We start from the raw sequence: 21,105 nt of genomic DNA, 5'->3' as shown, positions 1-21,105 counted from the left end.
GTGAGGAAAGCAATTTTAAAGAATTACCAGGCATCCTCTACTGATGGAATGAGGTCAATATCATTCCAGGATACCTGGGCCAGGTCGATTAAAAGGCCTCCTCACTGAAGTGTTTTAGGGAGCATTTGACAGTGATGAGGGGTGTTCATTTGACCGCAGACCCATTACGGACGCAGGCAATGAGGCAGTGATCGCTGAAATCCTGGTTGAAGACAGCAGAGGTGCATTCGGAGGGCAGGTTGGTTAGGATGATATCTATGAGGGTGCCTGTGTTTACTGATTTGTGGTTGTACCTGGTAGGTTCATTGATCATTTGTGTGAGATTGAGGGCATCAAGCTTAGATTGTAGGATGGCAGGGGTGTTAAGCATGTCCCAGTTAAGGTCACCTAATAACACAAGCGCTGAAGATAGATGGGGGGCAATCAATTCACATATGGTGTCCAGGGCACAGCTGGGGGCAGAAGGTTATCTATAGCAAGTGGCAACGGTGAGAGACTTGTTTCTGGAAAGGTGGATTTTTAAAAGCCTACAGAGCCTAAAAGCCTACTGAGCCCATAAAAGCCTATATTAGCCTACTGAGCCTTTCTATAGACAAACATAACATCATAGCGTTCCTTTACACTTCATTTAACCGTGTGTCTTTTTCTCTGTGTGTTCCTGAGAAGTGTTCAAGTCTTCCAAGCTCACCTACAGCATGTCGGACAGTGCTGATAAGAATGGGGTGAAGAACAGACTCAAAAAGTTCATCACAAGACGGCCCTCTATGAAGACTCTACAGGAGAAAGGCATCATCAAAGGTATAAGAGTGTATTCTGCCAGGATACGTTAATTCTTTTCCACCACACAACACATGTTGTGAGGAACATAAATCTTTCAAAATGTATTTTGACTACCTTCTTTCAATTTGGACTACGCTTCAATCAGAAAGAGGAGACTGAACTGTAGCTGTGCATTCCCCGATGTGACGTCACAATTTAACTTGATAATTATTTATAACTATAGAATAACTAGTGAAGATAGTGAGTTATTACACTTATTTGAAAAGGTCTCTTCTCCCCGTACAACAGAGATTGATACAATTATACTGAATGGATTATATTTGAAAATAAAACAACAACACACCAATCTACATAAATCACATAACCACATAATCCATTTCTCTCAGGGGGAACTCATTTATTGAGCCCACGGTTGAAGGATAATACACTGTTAAGGCATTATTTAAACACATTTGCAATCCTTAGAAGAAGGTAACAGTATTTGGAATTTCCCCCAGATTCAAGGAGACCCTTTAATGTGGTGTCCATGGGACAAACCCTTGATCAAAGGGAGAGGACATTATTGACGGAATAAATTAAATACTTGGGACAGGTGCCCCTCAGACTGTCCTTTTTGTCAGGGCTGAAGAGAATGACACTTCAGAGAGTGTTTCCTCAAATCAGGCCCCCTTCCCTCCCTCCCCCTCTTACCTATCGTACTTCAGAATGCAAATTAAATCCATGCAACGCGAGGGTTATTTGAATTCCTTTAGGAGTGGTAATTTTGCTCCATTTCTCTGGCCCCCTTCCCCTCCCCCTCATCATGTCCCATGCTTATCCGCTGAGCGCCAGGAAGTGGATTTTGTATACAAAGGTGCTCGCAGTCATTTCTGTATTTATCGAACCCTCCCCTCCAGTGTATAAACAACAGAGGGTTATCTTTGATGTTGCCCAGCACTGTTCCAGAGTACAGTAACATAAGCCAGTTGATGAGTGAAAGAGTGTACCTCTGTGCACTGTCAGTTTGAATACCAGTCTATGTTTAATGAGGTATGCTTTGCTAACCCTATATGGCGTCTACTGGAGATGAACTGACCAAAGTTAGTGACCACAAACGCCTGAGTATTTTGCCAGTAGGGACAGGTCAGTATATTTGAATGGACAAAAGCAGAGTAATGAACCAATGGGAATTTTTATTTAATTTAATTTATTTCACCTTTATTTAACCAGGTAGGCCAGTTGAGAACAAGTTCTCATTTACAACTGCGACCTGGTCAAGATAAAGCAAAGCAGTGCGGGCAAAAACAACAACACAGAGTTACACATGGAATATGTGGTCCCCCTCTCCCTCTGATTGGAGCAAAGATAATGTGGTCCCCCTCTCCCTCTGATTGGAGCAAAGAATATGTGGTCCCCCTCTCCCTCTGACTGGAGCAAAGATAATGTGGTCCCCCTCTCCGTCTGATTGGAGCAAAGAATATGTGGTCCCCCTCTCCGTCTGATTGGAGCAAAGAATATGTGGTCCCCCTCTCCGTCTGATTGGAGCAAAGAATATATGGTCCCCTTCTCCCTCTGACTGGAGCAAAGATAATGTGGTCCCCCTCTCCGTCTGATTGGAGCAAAGAATATGTGGTCCCCCTCTCCCTCTGATTGGAGCAAAGATAATGTGGTCCCCCTCTCCCTCTGATTGGAGCAAAGAATATATGGTCCCCTTCTCCCTCTGACTGGAGCAAAGATAATGTGGTCCCCCTCTCCCTCTGACTGGAGCAAAGATAATGTGGTCCCCCTCTCCCTCTGACTGGAGCAAAGATAATGTGGTCCCCCTCTCCCTCTGACTGGAGCAAAGAATATGTGGTCCCCCTCTCCCTCTGACTGGAGCAAAGATAATGTGGTCCCCCTCTCCCTCTGATTGGAGCAAAGATAATGTGGTCCCCCTCTCCCTCTGACTGGAGCAAAGATAATGTGGTCCCCCTCTCCCTCTGACTGGAGCAAAGAATATGTGGTCCCCCTCTCCCTCTGACTGGAGCAAAGATAATGTGGTCCCCCTCTCCCTCTGACTGGAGCAAAGAATATGTGGTCCCCCTCTCCCTCTGACTGGAGCAAAGATAATGTGGTCCCCTTCTCCCTCTGACTGGAGCAAAGATAATGTGGTCCCCCTCTCCGTCTGATTGGAGCAAAGATAATGTGGTCCCCCTCTCCCTCTGACTGGAGCAAAGAATATGTGGTCCCCCTCTCCCTCTGACTGGAGCAAAGATAATGTGGTCCCCCTCTCCCTCTGACTGGAGCAAAGATAATGTGGTCCCCCTCTCCCTCTGACTGGAGCAAAGAATATGTGGTCCCCCTCTCCCTCTGATTGGAGCAAAGAATATGTGGTCCCCCTCTCCGTCTGATTGGAGCAAAGAATATGTGGTCCCCCTCTCCCTCTGACTGGAGCAAAGAATATGTGGTCCCCCTCTCCCTCTGACTGGAGCAAAGATAATGTGGTCCCCCTCTCCCTCTGATTGGAGCAAAGATAATGTGGTCCCCCTCTCCCTCTGACTGGAGCAAAGAATATGTGGTCCCCCTCTCCCTCTGATTGGAGCAAAGAATATGTGGTCCCCCTCTCCGTCTGATTGGAGCAAAGAATATGTGGTCCCCCTCTCCGTCTGATTGGAGCAAAGCTGCCTGGGTGACTCAGTGTTCATGGGAAAATGTTTTACTTAGCAATGAAATGCTGTGTGTGGTTAACCATTAGATTGGTTATCCTTTACCAGTGTAGCCGTAGAACCTATGTACTTATCAACACTGTTCTGGAAACAGCCATCAGAGGAGAACAAGGGCAGTAAGAGTCAAGAGAAATGCTATGAATTAATAAGCTGTCCCTCAACCTAATGACAATGATCAAGGGACAGTAGTAATGAGATGTTTCAGGTGTGAAAGGAAATGGCCTATTAATCAGATCCTCTACCGTTCTACCATGTTCCTCCTCTGTATATTTAAGATCTGAAAAAACACTGTTCAGCCCAATTAAATGCAGAGGCTGTTCTCTTTGATGTTATCGCTCATTTCAATACTTTTTACACTGTAGCGTTAATTCAGTAGTTCTGGGGAATGGTGTTTTTTTCCTGAATAAACCATGTGTTTTTTCTTCACAGATCGAGTGTTTGGGTGTCCCTTGTTGGCACTTTGTGAGCGGGAAGGGACCACTGTGCCAAATTTCGTCAGGCAGTGTGTGGAGGCCGTTGAAAAAAGAGGTATATACTTTTCTGAAAAAATATGTTGAAAGTAAGTACTTTGTGTATGGGAAATAATTTACCTACTTACACACACACATACACAGACACACACACGGACGGCCCGCTCATTAGGCAGGATTAGGCGACTACCTATGGTGGAAGATTGACGAGGGCGGCGTTTTCTGAGCTACACTGACCAAGACGCACCTCCAACAACAACATATCAAGCTTCACTTAATTCTGCCCCAAAACAATGACAATTCCTCTCAACCAGTGGCATAATTATATTTTTAGGTGAGTGCTGATTTATTTTTTTATTTTTTTTAACCTTTATTTAACTAGGCAAGTCAGTTAAGAACAAATTCTTATTTTCAATGACGGCCTAGGAACAGTGGGTTAACTGCCTGTTCAGGGGCAGAACGACAGATTTTGTACCTTGTCAGCTCGGGGGTTTGAACTTGCAACCTTCCGGTTACTAGTCCAACACTCTAACCACTAGGCTACGCTGCCGCCACCCTTTAATAAGCAACGGGCACTTTGTCAAAGGTAGGGGCGCAAAATATTATGCTTGTCCATTCCCAGCTGGCTCTACAGGGTGCTGTTGGAGAGACGCATCTTTCCAACAAAATCATTTAACATCAATCATGTAGCAGACATAGGACATAGTAGAAAGAGTGTGTGGCCTTTTCTGTAGCCTACAGACTGGAGATAAATTGTATGACAACATCATGCAGGTTTCTCCGATCAAGTAGCCTGGCCTAAATGGTTCTCAATCGAATAAAACATTTTCTGTCATGTTAACAAACAACATATCCTAAAAGCAGGATAGGTAAATATGGAAGGGACATTCACAACTTGTCCATGAGTTTCACCCCATTGTCATGATCAGTGATTTCAATTTTATATCCACATATTTTTACAAGCTGATCATAGCGAAAAAATTAATTGCTTCTGCATTTCCAGCTGTGTGAACACATTGCAAATAGGCTCAGGATAACTCCTGATAATGCATTTCCAGCTGTGTGAACACATTGCAAATAGGCTCAGGATAACTCCTGATAATGCATTTCCAGCTGTGCGAACACATTGCAAATAGGCTCAGGATAACTCCTGATAATGCATTTCCAGCTGTGTGAACACATTGCAAATAGGCTCAGGATAACTCCTGATAATGCATTTCCAGCTGTGTGAACACATTGCAAATAGGCTCAGGATAACTCCTGATAATGCATTTCCAGCTGTGTGAACACATTGCAAATAGGCTCAGGATAACTCCTGATAATGCATTTCCAGCTGTGTGAACACATTGCAAATAGGCTCAGGATAACTCCTGATAATGCATTTCCAGCTGTGTGAACACATTGCAAATAGGCTCAGGATAACTCCTGATAATGTTGGCTAGCTGATATTCAGAGCTTAAATAGACCAATTGATTAGTCACTGGAATCAGGACTAATAAAGCCAATGCAATGGCCTGTTTTACAAATGGTGGGCCTAACACATGGATGGGCATTCATTCAATTCCATTGCGGGCTGACTTGGTAGGTTACACCCCAGTAAGCAGAGCTGACGTCTTTTGGACATCTTGTTTTTTTGGTGTTTTACAAACGGTAGGCTTACCAGATAGATTGGCATTCACAAAATTCAATTTCAGACAATACTGTAGGCTAGACCTCAGTAAGAACGGACCAACGGTGACACCTTTTGGGTGTCTTGTTTTTGGTGCAGTTCTGGAACGGCCTTGATTTCCACATCCACAGACCGGTCCGGACCAACTCTGTACCAATCATAGACATCTATGTTTGGTTCACATTTTGCCCGGACCAGCCTTGATTTGTCCCAAAGATAGACATCTATAAATGACATATTTTAACTTTCATTCAGAACCAAAAATGTGCCTGATTTCAACATCCGGAAAATACAAATGTTCAACGTCTGTAAAATACGTATTTTCAACATCAGGAAAATAATTATTTTCAAATTTCATTGAGAACCAAAATTGATCCTGATTTCTTTGTCCGGATAATAAATATTTTTCAAGTTCCGGGAAAAGATGGCTTTCCAATGTCCTGGAAAATATGTATTTTAAATATTCGGAAAATACCTTTTCACCCTTCATTCAGAACCTACAATGAACCTAACTTTAATGTCCTGGAAAATACGTATTTTAAACATTCGGAAAATACCTTTTCACCCTTCATTCAGAACCTACAATGAACCTAACTTCAATGTCTGGAAAATATGTATTTTAAATGTCATTTTGCTTACTGGGACTATTCCAGTTTTGTGGGAGCAGCAGTTTTTGGTCTCACCTATGGCTGCAGAGTGGCAAGGGCCACACACACAAGCAAGCAACATTTGGCCAGGCTCTGGATACAGCAGGAAAAGTACAAGCAAACAGCTTCTGACTGCCTTGTATGTAAACAAAGGGCCCAACACGTTGGGGTCAAATTAATCTGGACATTTTAACATTTGAACTGCAGAAAATAGCCATGACATTATACAAGAATGCCTTGCAAAGAATGAAACCTTGTACGTCTGCTTTACTTTTTCAAATCAACCATATCCTCTAGTTACCCCACCAGTGACAGCGGTACAGTATATCGCCTTCCACTGTCAAATGCTCAGCAATGTGGACGGACATTCATTAGAGCAACTGACAGAAAAGACCAGAGGAACATGTCGCCCCGGCTACCTCTGGGCAGCGGCAGTGTGACTCAAAATGTGCTGGCGATTTTGTATTACAGAGTCGTATTGCGTCCAAGTCAAAGCCTCTAATCTAGGCATGATGTAAACTATCCATTCCACTGCAGTGAATGTTAAAATGATCTATCGAAAAACCCAGAATTTCTTTCTAAATTGGTCAATTTTGTTAATCTAGGTCCAAATTAAAACTTGGTCTTGTCAAAGTGTGTAGTATGTCACAGGCTTGTGTCTATCTTGTATCCACCAGGTTTAGAGGCTGATGGCATCTACAGAGTGAGTGGTAATCTTGCCACCATCCAGAAGTTACGATTCTTGGTTGACCAAGGTATGTTCTGTTGTTTAATTCACTTGATTCTTGGTTGACCAAGGCATGTTCTGTTGTTTGATTCACTTGATTCTTGGTTGACCAAGGTATGTTCTGTTGTTTGATTCACTTGATTCTTTGTTGACCAAGGTATGTTCTGTTGTTTGATTCACTTGTGATTGTTTGTATGTTAAATTGTTTGTATTACGGCCACATTCCCAGTAAACTAATATAGTTGTCCCTATTATGGATTCATACAGTTCAGTTTCTGTTGGATATCATACAATGAACACACAGGATTGGATTGAGGTGTTCTTTGTGATAAAAATGTATACAACCATGACTGTGTTCTGCTGAAATCATGGATAATTCTGAGTAATTACTGAGTAATTCTACTTTACAGCTAAACGATGAATAACTGTAGAGACATATTCTTGTTGACTGAGTAAGTGATCACAAGACTGTCTTTTGCAAATGCAAAAAAAGATTCCCAAATACCTTAAGAATGGGATCTTTCAGAGTAAACGGAAGGATAACGAAGCATCCCTCATGAGACTTCAAGTCAGATCTGTGCCTCCAGTGAAACACGTCTACCTACTTCATCTGAATTATCCAAGGTCTCCTTGTGAGGGGCTGATGGGGGATTCCTCCATCAAACCAACAAGAGAACGTTTGTCTGTTGTTGTCCAGAGCTCTGAGAAGGAAGAATAGACCGGTTGACCTTTAAACTAATGTATCATTCTGGAATGTATTTTTATGTCGTGAAGAAAGCTTTCTTCTTTAGACACACCATTATGTTTTATTGTGCCCTGCAGTCCTACAGATTAAAGAAGTGCTTTGTGACGCGGGGACATTGTGGGAAGAGTGACATCACCAACATTCTGCACATTCTGAGCATTCTAACACAGTGACACCATGTGCCTACATTCTGTCCCACTCATTCCATGTCTCCTGAATGTGCTCCCAAACCCCATAGTTGTACAGAGCCAGTACAGTACAAGCTCAAGTGAGAGGTGGGTTGAAAGCATCAACTATGTAGTAGGCTACTATGTACTTCAGGACCATATAGAACGCAGCAGGTTCACTTTTTCTAGTGGGTCTTTGTACAAGGCAACCATGGGCTGATTAACAATCCACTCAGATGTGTCAAGTGGACACACTGGAGAGGCTGGCTAATTGAAAGTCTGGACTTTCTGCTAGTGAATTGTCAAGGGAAAGAGAGACATACCCACTTGCTTTGTCATTTTCTATGAGTCTGACTGTCCAACAGTCCAACAGTCCAACAGTCCAACAGTCCAAAAGAATGAAGGAATGAAGGAAAGATTAGGAGCATCTTGATCAGGTACATTTCAAAACATGAATGAAATATTTCTAAGATTATTATCTCTATTAAAAGATCCCACGGCTCTATATTCTGATCATGTGACAAGGTTGCCTGAAATAAACTATGGCTTATTTCCGGTTTCAACATACGCCATAATGTGACCATTCCACTGTCTTCAGAGCTTCAGGCCCTCTCATCTTGGCTTTGGATCATAGGCCTACTGCTGCCCTCCTGTGACATATTGAGCCGGGTGCCTCTGAATCAGGTATCCACCTGATGTCTTTGTCACTACCCAGGGTTTTCAGAAAGAACTAATTTCAGCAGAAGGTATCTGTCAGTCTAAAACAGAGACACATTCTGCTTCATCAGATCTCTGGGTAGCTGGGAGCCTGTTAGTGAGCGCCGCTGTTAGCAGGTAAACATTAGCACAGTAATTAGCCCTCTCCAATTATCCCAATTAAAGCTGTGTTGTTCCTTCTCTCTCCCCTCTCCTGTTTCCTTTCTCTCTTGCACATTTTCTCTCTCGCTCTCTCACTCTCTCTCTCTCTCCATATCCCCCTTCTCTTCCATCCTCTCTCTCTGTCTCTCTCTCTCTCCACACCCCTTCTCTCTTTCTGTCTCTCTCTCTCTGTCTCTCTCTCTCTCTCTCCACGCGCCCTCTCTCTCCCCCTCTCTCTCTCCCCATCTCTTCCTGGTGATGTCCCAGAGGTGGAATTTAACCTGGACGACAGCCAATGGGAGGACATCCACGTTGTCACTGGGGCGCTCAAGATGTTTTTTCGGGAGCTGCCAGAGCCGCTGTTTCCCTTCCCATTCTTTGAGCTGTTTGTGGAGGCCATCAGTGAGTATACAGGCCAGCTGGGGCTGCTGTTGTTTGTCATCAGCACATACATTTTAGTGTCAGCTCCTTTTTAAAGCATATTTGCAAGGCAGTCAGGTCTCAGTCACCTTCATTTTAAGGTCAAGAAGAGTGAAAATATGGACTGCATTGAAAATCTCTAGATCTAGATGAATGGTTGTTTGTGTCAGAACTGTGTAACCAGTGACATATGTAGGCTAGCCTGGGTTTTACATAGTAACACGCAGTCCTTTGGTGTGTTAATATTAATCCTGTTTATACTATACTTCATATGCTTTTATTTGCCTCTAGAAACGTTGTCCTCAAGGCCGCTCAGTTAAGCACTAAACTACATTTCATTCAGAGAGAGCGAGAGATTCACAATGTTAACATATGTTTCCCATGCCAATAAAGCACTTAAATTGAACATTGCATTGAGAGAGAGGAGTGAGCTGTGGTATGCTACGTTGAAACTCCTCCGCTTATCTGGAAAACAACAGAGGTGAAATCAATAGCCATATTTCCACATGGAAATCGGTTGCTGTTGAACAGTGAGGTGATGTGGGTCTCTCTCTCTCTTTCTCTCTCTGTCTTTCTCTCTCTCTCTCTCTCTCTCTTTCTCTTTCTCTTTCTCTTTCTCTTTCTCTTTCTCTTTCTCTTTCCTCTTTCTCTTTCTCTTCTCTTCTCTCTCTCTCTCTTTCTCTCTCTCTTTCTCTCTCTCTCTCTCTTTCTCTCTCTCTCTCGCTCTCCCTCTTTCTCTCTGTCTCTCTGTCTCTCTTTCTCTCCCTCTCTCTTTCTCTCTGTCTCTTTCTCTCCCCACTTTCTTTCTCTCTCTCTCTACCTCTCTCGCTCGCCCACTCTCTCTCTCCTCTCTCTCTCTCTCTCTCTCTCTCTCTCTCTCTCTCTCTCTCTCTCTCTCTCTCTCTCTCTCTCTCATCCCTGAAATCCCCTGGTCCTAAGTGGGGGAATTCCGCAGGCTAAAGGCCAAACCAGCCAGGGCTGGCAGTCCAGGCAGAAGCTATCACAAGATCAGATCTGCCACTAAGTCATGTGTCGTCGTACTTTCACTCGCACCACCACACACAAACACAAACGCACACCCACTCACATCTCTCCACACATACACGGACACAACCCTCTACACATGCCACACCACACCAACCCACTACTCAATTATCCCCCATCATGCCAATAATCAGGCCTTCACCCTAGAGAGAGAGAGAGAGGGGAAAGGGGGGAGTGAGAGAGAGAGTGAAAGAAAGAAAGAGGAGAGAGAGAGCGAGAGAGAGAGAGAGAGAGAGAGAGAGAGAGAGCGAGAGAGAGAGAGAGAGAGAGAGGAGAGAGAGAGAGAGAGAGAGAGAGAGCGAGAGAGAGAGAGAGAGAGAGAGAGAGAGAGAGAGAGAAAGAAAGAAAGAGGGGAGAGAGAGAGCGAAAGAGAGAGAGGGGGAGGCATTCAGAGAGGGGGGGGAGTGGAGAGAGAGGGGGGGCCATGGATAGAGACTCTTCCACTATGTCCACGTATCGGCTCAGAGCAAAACAACATCAGAGTTCAAACGTTAGGTTACATAATCTAAGAACATCAAGATGACACTGAATAGCTCTGTTCCCTCTAAGTGCGCAGCTCTGTTCCCTCTAAGTGCGCAGCTCTGTTCCCTCTAAGTGCGCAGCTCTGTTCCCTCTAAGTGCGTAGCTCTGTTCCCTCTAAGTGCGCAGCTCTGTTCCCTCTAAGTGCGTAGCTCTGTTCCCTCTAAGTGCGCAGCTCTCCCGGGAACGCCGAGGAAAAGAAATAGAGAAGCACGAGATTGAACTTCACTCAACTTTCTAGAGTTTTCCCCCTTAGATAACTTGATCAACGTTTCCCTTTACTGTGGGAATTGTGATCGAATCAACGCAAATATTAGCTACTTTCAATGCAACGCACCGAAACAAAACAAACTATCCAAGACTTAGTATGCAAAACCAACTATGCAAGAGATTTTGTTGAAAGCAGAACGCATCGGAGTAGGATTCAATTGCATTGACACACAGGACTCAGTCCTACTCTACACAGACTGATGCAACCTAACCAAGATGTGCTTGTTTTCAGATCAAAGTGAGAGCTGCATGTAGCCACATGTGCACATGTTGTTCATTTCCTTTACTAGTTAGTGTGTTATTAGTCCAGTTATAGATCATTTGTAGTCAGAAATGGGGGAGTGATTGTTTCCTACAAGAGCACAAAACATGTAGATTTCTATACATCTTTCAAAAGCCAGTCAGGTAAAGAGCTTGTTTTTCTGTCTTAAAGCCAGTCAGGTAAAGAGCTTGTTTTTTTTGTCTTAAAGGGGTGTTGTATTTTGATAGGCTTGAATAAGCTAAGTAGCCAATAGGCAGAGAGTAGCATAATGTGTCTGACTCTCTGTAATAATGGTATGGGAATAATGATGCATTTTATTTAGTTAAGTGGTTTCTTGCATCAAACAGCACAACAACATTTTCAGGTTAATATCATTTTCATTTTCATTTTCAATATCATGTAGGCCAACATTGAACACCACACATTGGCTGCTATTGTACGGCCTCAATGTTCACAGTAAATGTAAATGTTCACATCGCTCAGCCTCAGTGTTCACAGTAAATGTAAATGTTCACATCACTCAGCCTCAGTGTTCACAGTAAATGTTCACATCGCTCAGCCTCAGTGTTCACAGTAAATGTTCACATCGCTCAGCCTCAGTGTTCACAGTAAATGTTCACATCGCTCAGCCTCAGTGTTCACAGTAAATGTTCACATCGCTCAGCCTCAGTGTTCACAGTAAATGTTCACATCGCTCAGCCTCAGTGTTCACAGTAAATGTAAATGTTCACATCGCTCAGCCTCAGTGTTCACAGTAAATGTAAATGTTCACATCACTCAGCCTCAGTGTTCACAGTAAATGTTCACATCGCTCAGCCTCAGTGTTCACAGTAAATGTTCACATCACTCAGCCTCAGTGTTCACAGTAAATGTAAATGTTCACATCGCTCAGCCTCAGTGTTCACAGTAAATGTAAATGTTCACATCGCTCAGCCTCAGTGTTCACAGTAAATGTTCACATCGCTCAGCCTCAGTGTTCACAGTAAATGTTTTTTATTTTATTTTACTAGGCAAGTCAGTTAAGAACAAATTCTTATTTTCAATGACAGCCTAGGAACAGTGGGTTAACTGCCTGTTCAGGGGCAGAACAACAGATTTGTACCTTGTCAGCTCGGGGGTTTGAACTTGCAACTTTCCAGTTACTAGTCCAACACTCTAACCACTAGGCTACCCTGCCGCCCCAAATGTAAATGTTCACATCGCTCAAGTTTGCACCCAGCAGACCTTTTCTCAGTGATGAAAACACTTTGAGGGAACATTGCTGAACAGGATGTACACTTTATAATTCACTCCATTTACAGTACACCAAGTTGTCTCATAAAGGCAACATGTGTTTTTCTATCTGTCTGTCTAGTCTCTCTCTCTGAATGAACCACTATCATGCCAATGATCAGGCCTCCACCCTATCTGCCGTCCAACCGATGCCACTGTTAACCTTGTGTAAACAAGTAATGCCACCTCAGGGTTGAAGTACTCGCCTGAGCTCCATGGACGAAACATAAGGAGATGATATTGAATAATGTGCTTTATTTAATATGTGATTTTTATTATTCCCCTATTTAATGCCTATTTGTTATGTATGTGTCATTTTAACTAAAGTGCCTGCTGTTATCAATGCCCATCCCATGGCCAAATATTCACTTAGCAACCCTAGAAGCCCCCGAAAACAGATTGCGAAAACAATCCCAAGGTGGTGGTATAATTTGGTAATAAATATTTACATGCTCCAGAATGTAGACCAGAATTCCCTCTGACGCTCAAGGTGGTTCTATCCAGTTAATCAGATGAGCATGAGCACGGCTGATGAGGCTCAGACAGCGTTTAGACAACTAATTAGCAGTGTAAAAAGCCCTTCATAGCAGGAGGTGTAATTAGGATAACCTGCTACACCGTAGAGATGAAACGACCAGGGTCACTACAGATTCACCACTAAATTAATGTAGTTTTAATGTGAGAGGGCAACTAAATAGATGTATTAGCAACTATATGGAGGCGTATGCCATTCATTGAGGTATGCCATTCATTTACATTGCAAAGATACTGGGAAATAACTTGGCATCAGCACATGGTAATCACCTGACCCTTGTCATTTAGTCGTAGTCCAAGATAATGAGCTGGTAGAACTATCCAGAACATTAGAGCAAGGCCTCATCTGCAGCAAACCCATTATTACTAAACAGAGCTATTTGACGCCGTCATCCCCCATTTAGGACAATGGGATTAGGAGACACTGGGATTAGGAGACACTGGGATTAGGAGACACTGGGATTAGGAGACACTGGGATTGGGAGACACTGGGATTGGGAGACACTGGGATTGGGAGACACTGGGATTAGGAGACACTGGGATTGGGAGACACTGGGATTGGGAGACACTGGGATTTGGAGACACTGGGATTAGGAGACACTGGGATTGGGAGACACGGTGAGATTGTCTTCTGGTGATGAAATTGGTTTGTCATCATTAGTCCTATCGCCTGTGCTGGCTGGCCCTGTAATGGGGTCACATTAGAGATTCTATGGGCCCGTGGCCTGTGTGGATGGATGGATGTGTGGATGGATGGTGGGCTGATTAGGCAGCCTTGAGTACACATCACTAGGTCTCTAATTGAAACCACCGTTCCAGGAAGAAACAGGCAGTATTGTATTGTTACCTGAGTCATGGGCTAAGAGCTTGTGTACTACAACATGATGTCGGGAGTATTATTGTATGTAGTCCAGTCCTTTCATATCAATGTCTCAGCCACAGATAACGGAGAGCGATATGATATTGTTATCTCCTAAATATCCTAAATACAAACACTTATCATCACATCTTCCTGTCCTGCATCTTCTTTCCTTTCTCTTCCTGGTCTCCTGTTTCATTAGTTTTCACTCTATTTATGTATAAACAGATGCCCCCTTCTCTCCCTTCCCTCCTCTCCTTATCTCTTCTCTCCCTTCCCTCCTCTCCCTCCCTCTTCCCACTATCTTCCCTCTCTTTTCCCTCCCTCCCTCTCTCTTCCCTCTCCCTCTCTCTTTCCTCTCCCTCTCTCTTCCATCCTCTCCCTTCCATCCTCTCCCTTCCCTCTATCTTCTCTCCCTCTCTCTTCCCTCTCCCTCTCTCTTCTCTCTTCTCTTCTCTTCTCTTCTCTTCTCTTCTCTTCTCTCCTCTCCCTGTCTCTTCTCTCCCTCTCTCTTCCCTCCTCTCCTCTCCCTTCCCTCCTCTCCCTCTCTCTTCTCTCCTCTCTTCCTCTCCCATCCCTCCTCTCCCACTCTTTTCCCTCTCTCCCCTCCCTATCTCTTCCCTCCTCTCCCTCTTTTCCGTCCGCTCCCTCTCTCTTCTCTCTTCTCTTCTCTCCTCTCCCGTCCCTCCTCTCCCTCTCTCTTCTCTCCTCTGTCCCTTCCCTCCTCTTCTTCTCTCTCCTCTCCCTTCTCTCCCTCTCCCTTCTCTCCTCTCCCTTCTCTCAATCTCCCTTCTCTCCTCTCCATCTCTCTTCTCTCCCTCTCCCTTCCCTCCTCTCCCTCTCTCTTCCCTCCTCTCTCCCTCTCCAGTCCCTCCTCTCCCACTGTCTTCCCTCTCTCCCCTCCCTATCTCTTCCTTCCTCTCCCTCTTATCCCTCCGCTCCCTCTCTCTTCTCTCCTCTGTCCCTTCCCTCCTCTTCTTCTCTCTTCACTCCCTTCTCTCCTCTCCCTTCTCTCCCTCTCCCTTCTCTCCTCTCCCTCTCTCCTCTCTCCCTCTCCCTTCTCTCCTCTCCCCCTCCCTTCCCTCCTCTCCCTCTCTCTTCTCTCTCCCTTCCCTCCTCTCTATCTTCCCTCCTCTCCCTCTCTCTCCTCTCCCTCTCAGCCTGTAGGTTTGATTAGTTGCTCAGTCTGAGGTCCTCAGGTGGGGCCCATGCAGGCCCTATCTCCCTGTTTCCCTTCCCAGTGTGCTGTTCATTCTTGGAAGGCTGAGGGGAGCAGCTGTGTTTGCAGGCCCTGATCCTGGCACCGACTTACCACGTTCTATTATTCATGTGGGCCTCAGTATCAGAGAGGGGAATCTGGAATCTCCAGCCACCTGTCTCGCAGACAAACACTCCTTTTTTTCCCGCAAGCAAATCAATGCAAACACTATGAATTGAGTTAGATCTTGTTGAACTGAGTGAGATCTTGTTAGAGCACTATGTCTATAGTTTATGTTTGAACACTGAAACCATGGGGTTGGATTGTAGAGGATGGTGGTGACGTTTGTTAGTGTTGCCAGTGAATGTGTAAACTAACATGTTACATGGTCATGGCTGTGTGCAAACTCTCGGTATGCTTGTCTGTGTTGTATCTGTTGAAACTCTCAGTATGCCTGTCTGTGTTGTATCTGTTGAAACTCTCAGTATGCCTGTCTGTGTTGTATCTGTTGAAACTCTCAGTATGCCTGTCTGTGTTGTATCTGTTGAAACTCTCAGTATGCCTGTCTGTGTTGTGTCTGTTGAAACTCTCAGTATGCCTGTCTGTGTTGTATCTGTTGAAACTCTCAGTATGCCTGTCTGTGTTGTATCTGTTGAAACTCTCAGTATGCCTGTCTGTGTTGTATCTGTTGAAACTCTCAGTATGCCTGTTTGTGTTGTATCTGTTGAAACTCTCAGTATGCTTGTCTGTGTTGTATCTGTTGAAACTCTCAGTATGCCTGTCTGTGTTGTATCTGTTGAATCTCTCAGTATGCCTGTCTGTGTTGTATCTGTTGAAACTCTCAGTATGCCTGTCTGTGTTGTATCTGTTGAAACTCTCAGTATGCTTGTCTGTGTTGTATCTGTTGAAACTCTCAGTATGCTTGTCTGTGTTGTATCTGTTGAAACTCTCAGTATGCCTGTCTGTGTTGTATCTGTTGAAACTCTCAGTATGCTTGTCTGTGTTGTATCTGTTGAAACTCTCAGTATGCCTGTCTGTGTTGTATCTGTTGAAACTCTCAGTATGCTTGTCTGTGTTGTATCTGTTGAAACTCTCAGTATGCTTGTCTGTGTTGTATCTGTTGAAACTCTCAGTATGCCTGTCTGTGTTGTATCTGTTGAAACTCTCAGTATGCCTGTCTGTGTTTTATCTGTTGAAACAGATTTGACCTCTTTTAACATGAACAGATTTTATTCCATTCTTTGCTCCCAGAAATTGATCACCAGCAACCTTTAAAATCTTCTTCTGTTAATTCAAAAATGTCTAATTAGAAGAAAATGCATATTTTCCCAAGTTGTTGGGTCCTTGTCTGTGCCATCAGTAACCATGGAAATGGAGTCATGTGAGTTAGTAACTGGGCAACCCAGAGGAGGAGAGGAGTGGAGAGAAGTCTGTAAGCTGCTCCTCGCCTCACATCTCCATCAAGCCAGGGACTTTCTCATCACTAAGTAGCTAGCACAGTTTAATACACAGCTCTGATTTAGTCACTATAGTGACACAAAAACACAAACAACACAGCGGAAAACAGCTCTGCGCAGAAAATCAAGAGAATTTATTCTCTCAGTAGGATTTGATCCACCCACTTAAGCAATACCTTTACCAATGAGGGTTTTGTATTTATGATAATACTGTCGATTAGGGCAACAAAACTGGATATACAGTATATGGCAAACTTAAGAGAATCATATTCCTCTTTTTAATGTTTGTTACTTGTTTGTAAATGGTTATCATGGTGATATCCTATATTCTGCAAACGGTCCAGGCTACAATTGGGTCAGCTCATCAGATGCCTATTTCATCAGGATCTTTATTGGAAAATGGTAACGCCCAGGGCTAGTTCCAGGTCATCTTGGGTGACGCCCCACTTCTCAAGCTTCAAAGAGACACAGCATTTGTACATGAATAATTGCACAAACTTTTGACCTGGCCTAGTTCAGCTAATAATTACCATTACGCTAGAACAAAACTAACAGAAAGATTTAGGACATCCTGTAATTATTTATTCTACCTCAAATGCAAAATGCACATCCCAGAAAGGCAAGCAGAGAGCCCAGAGCCTTACAAGCCCTTTACGAAGGAGTTATTCAGACTAGTATGACAGTCTATGGTTTCTTTCTGTTATCTGACTTATTGAGAGAGACATATACAGAGAACTCATCATAATCACAGATTGATTCTTGACGTGTGATCTTGTGTTCATAATGAGGATTAATTATGTTTGTATTTTCTGTAATGGGAAATGTGGTGCAAAGCACTACCATGAATATGCAATGTTTTTGTTTTTTTTACAAATTATTAAAAACTATCTCGAAATTTACACTTCTGTTCTATTGTGCTGAGACCTCTTTATATGGTAATATTTCAGTTGGAGAATAAAATTTCTTCATAATTCAATTTGACCTTGATCAAAATAATTCAATATATTACCTTTTTATGAAATGGGGTCATTCAATGATCTTCTAAGACTTATTGTTATTCATTAACCAAAAGCAAACAATTGCGATCCATTTACAATCTCAATCACAACTTCCAGGATGATTTGCTTTCTGATATTTGCCCTGACAGGGTTCTGGTGATCCATGCTACGCCTGGCTGGAGATGCGACTGTTTTGAAACTAGATTTCCTGAAACAAATGATGTTTCCCTGTTAATGGGATTAAATACACAGTGGTTTAGATGGTGAATTTGTATCTAGTCACTGTGTCACTGATTGAAACACTTAAGGCTATTCTGCAGTAATTGTCTATTCAAAGTTCAAAAGGCACACGCAGACCTGAGCTTTCCTTATTGCAGGTGTATGGTAACAATTGAATAACATGACGAAAAGAAGAAACCTGCAAACTGCTCTTGCTAGTATTCCTAGTATTGTTCTTTATTAACCTTTACAGATCGGACTCTGTAAAGTCCGTCAGAGCTTTTTAAGCCCTTGAGGCCGATACGTAAAGCCTAATATAGAGCAGCGATACTAGCAAGAGCAGTGTACAGGTTTCTTCTTTTCTCTCGCAGTAATTGTCTATAAAATGTGCTGGAAGTTGGAAGTAATCGTTTTAGTGATACAATATGAAAGTAACTATGAAATAATCAATTAAAAAAGGTTATTACCTCTACTTAGAGATAGAAAAGAAAACATGTTGGGGGCACTTACCTTCTTGTTCCAATCCATACACCTCAATCACTTTCCATTCTTTGTTCTGGATCAAGTGACAGTTCCATGGGCTACGCCACATCCGGTATTGAATTACATTGGACCACCAGTGTGTGTTTGTGTTGAATGCATACCTGGATGAGGAGTTGTAATGTTCTCTTTTCATAACTAGTCATAAATGACTTAATCCCCTCTAGGTGCCCAAAATCTGTCTAACACTGCAACCGGGGACTAAAGTTGACATGACTGTTTGTTTAGTCTTCTGTGGGGTACGCTGTTTCCCTTGAGATGTTTCCCATCATTGAGAGACTTTAATTTCCTGTCTGTGCCAAATCTATAACAATATTGGATCCGTCAACAAAAGAAAACTGGGTCTTCCATGAAATGGTACCACATTTAGTGTTGTGTGGTACCACAATGAGTCAGCTCCATCAATTAAATCATCAAAACTTAATCTATACGGGGCTGAAAACTATCTAAAGGTTTTGAACGTTTGTATGAAGAGCAGTATTGCCTGGGGTGCGTTCAGTCCGATCAAACGTTTGCTATGTAGCGTGACAGTTTGTACTGAATGACACATTCCTACAAAACGTTTTTCAATGCTTTTTTAACAGACTTTGAGGTACATTTGCTCTGTTTGATGGGTGTTGCTTGAAGCAATGAGTGGCGTATGTAAAAGGCAGCGTCCATGCTGACAGAGTTCCCCAACCCATAACCCAACCTCTCCCCATTTTTCAAATGTCCTTCAGAACTGCACCGTTTCCAATTCATTTAAAGTTACACACCGTTTTTTTGCACTAAATGCTGCCCTGTATTCAACTAGCTTCCGTGCTCAATCAGTACCATGCCACATGACCCTGTGTGACTTTACAGGTCAGGCTATATGTCACAGGGTGTGGTACATTGGAGTGAATCAGCACATTCAGATACTATAATCCTAACAGGGCATTTCAGTCTGCTTTAAATTAATGACACTCTCCTCTCCATCTGTCCACAATGGTGAGCTGAGGGACATCTCCAATATGTCAGCCACCAACGGCAAAGTCATGAATGAATCATGTCCATTGTGCCAGTTATGGAGACTAGATTAAATATTTTAGGGTGAGGCCTTCTATTGATTAGCTATGTAGCACCAGACGTCTCTTAGAAAGTGAACTTAATTAACAGATTTATTACCTGGTCCCTTTCAGTGTGTTTACTAAACTCTCATCTTAAGTCACTTTGGATAATCTCAGTGATAACTTCCAGTCATAGTTGGTACAGAGGACAAAAACGAAACTGGATAACTTTGTTGAGAGAGAGTGACGGGGAAAGATCCCACAGACAGCGCAGAGAGAGCAAAGACGGAGACAGTGACAGAGACAGAACAGAGCATGGCTCAGGCCATGCTCACCTAGAGCAGAAAGTCAGGGGCCCTATTCTCTTTTCCAGAACGTGTTTGTCCATCTGTGCCCAACTGGCGGGGGTTGGCACCCGACGCGGGCATCTGCCACCTGTGCCCGTGCCAGCTCGCTGCACACGCAGACATCTGCTCTGGCCGTGCTCAAGGGGAGCCTCCACGGTACAACAGACAGGGGGCCAAACATTGTCCTCGCCTCGCTCTGCGGCTCTGTCTGTCTGCTAATAACCTGGGGTAATCAGAAGAAGCAGTGTTGGGTAGACTCCATTAGGCCATCAGTGTTACCCCTAACCTGTGGCTTCCTCTGGAGATTAGAGAAGGATGTTGAGCACAGAGAGGGTAGAGGAAATAAGAGGTTATTGTCGTCTATACCAGGTAACAGGTGCCAACAGATGGATCGACTGTTACTGACTGTAGATGTATTACTGACTGTTACTGACTGTGGATGTGTTACTGACTGTTACTGACTGTAGATGTGTTACTGCCTGTTACTGACTGTAGATGTGTTACTGACTGTAACTGACTGTAGATGTGTTGTTGACTGTTACTGACTGTAGATGTGTTACTGACTGTAGATGTGTTAATGACTGTTACTGACTGTGGATGTGTTACTGACTGTTACTGACTGTAGATGTGTTACTGCCTGTTACTGACGGTAGATGTGTTACTGACTGTTACTGACTGTAGATGTGTAACTGACTGTAGATGTGTTACTGACTGTTACTGACTGTAGATGTGTTACTGACTGTAGATGTGTTACTGACTGTTACTGACTTTAGATGTGTTACTGACTGTTACTGACTGTGGATGTGTTACTGATTGTTACTGACTGTAGATGTGTTACTGACTGTTACTGACTGTGGATGTGTTACTGACTGGTACTGACGCTAGATGTGTTACTGACTGTTACTGACTGTTACTGACTGTTACTGACTGTATATGTGTTATTGACTGTTACTGACTGTTACTGACTGTAGATGTGTTACTGACTGTTACTGACTGTTACTGACTGTATATGTGTTATTGACTGTTACTGACTATTACTGACTATTACAACTTACGACAGAGATGGCCGCCTCGCTTCGCGTTCCTCGGAAACGATGAGGTATTTAGTTTTTTTACGTGTTATTTCTTACATTGGTACCCCAGGTAATCTTAGGTTTCATTACATACAGTCTGGAGGAACTACTGAATATAAGAGCAATGTCAATTCACCATCAGTACGACCACGAATAGTTCTGCCTTCCACCCAGGACAACGGAATGGATCCCAGCCTGCGACCCAAAACAACAACAAACGAAGAGGTCTTCTGGTCAGGCTCCGGAAATGGGCACATCGAGCGCCACTCCCTAGCATACTACTCGCCAATGTCCAGTCTCTTGACAACAAGATTGATG

General features: G+C 43.5%; 1 protein-coding gene across 4 annotated transcripts in view; it reads left to right on the top strand.

The window, feature by feature from the left end:
• Positions 1–21,105, top strand: part of LOC109870921 (rho GTPase-activating protein 15) — a 68,442-nt gene that overhangs the window by 35,144 nt on the left and 12,193 nt on the right. For 2 of the 4 annotated variants that reach the window (XM_020461626.2, XM_031805604.1), the window contains exons 8-11: positions 667–798; positions 3,894–3,992; positions 6,928–7,005; positions 9,015–9,149. In XM_020461626.2, the coding sequence (XP_020317215.1) occupies positions 667–798; positions 3,894–3,992; positions 6,928–7,005; positions 9,015–9,149 (444 nt within the window). Of the gene's footprint in view, positions 1–663; positions 799–3,893; positions 3,993–6,927; positions 7,006–9,014; positions 9,150–21,105 lie in introns of all 4 variants that reach the window. The other 2 variants (XM_020461625.2, XM_020461627.2) reach the window with 1 other exon arrangement.

Source organism: Oncorhynchus kisutch, linkage group LG26 (assembly GCF_002021735.2).
Source record: "Oncorhynchus kisutch isolate 150728-3 linkage group LG26, Okis_V2, whole genome shotgun sequence".
Taxonomy (NCBI): domain Eukaryota; kingdom Metazoa; phylum Chordata; class Actinopteri; order Salmoniformes; family Salmonidae; genus Oncorhynchus; species Oncorhynchus kisutch.
Note: the sequence above shows the minus strand (reverse complement) of the source record. Positions and strands in the feature narration are given on the sequence as shown.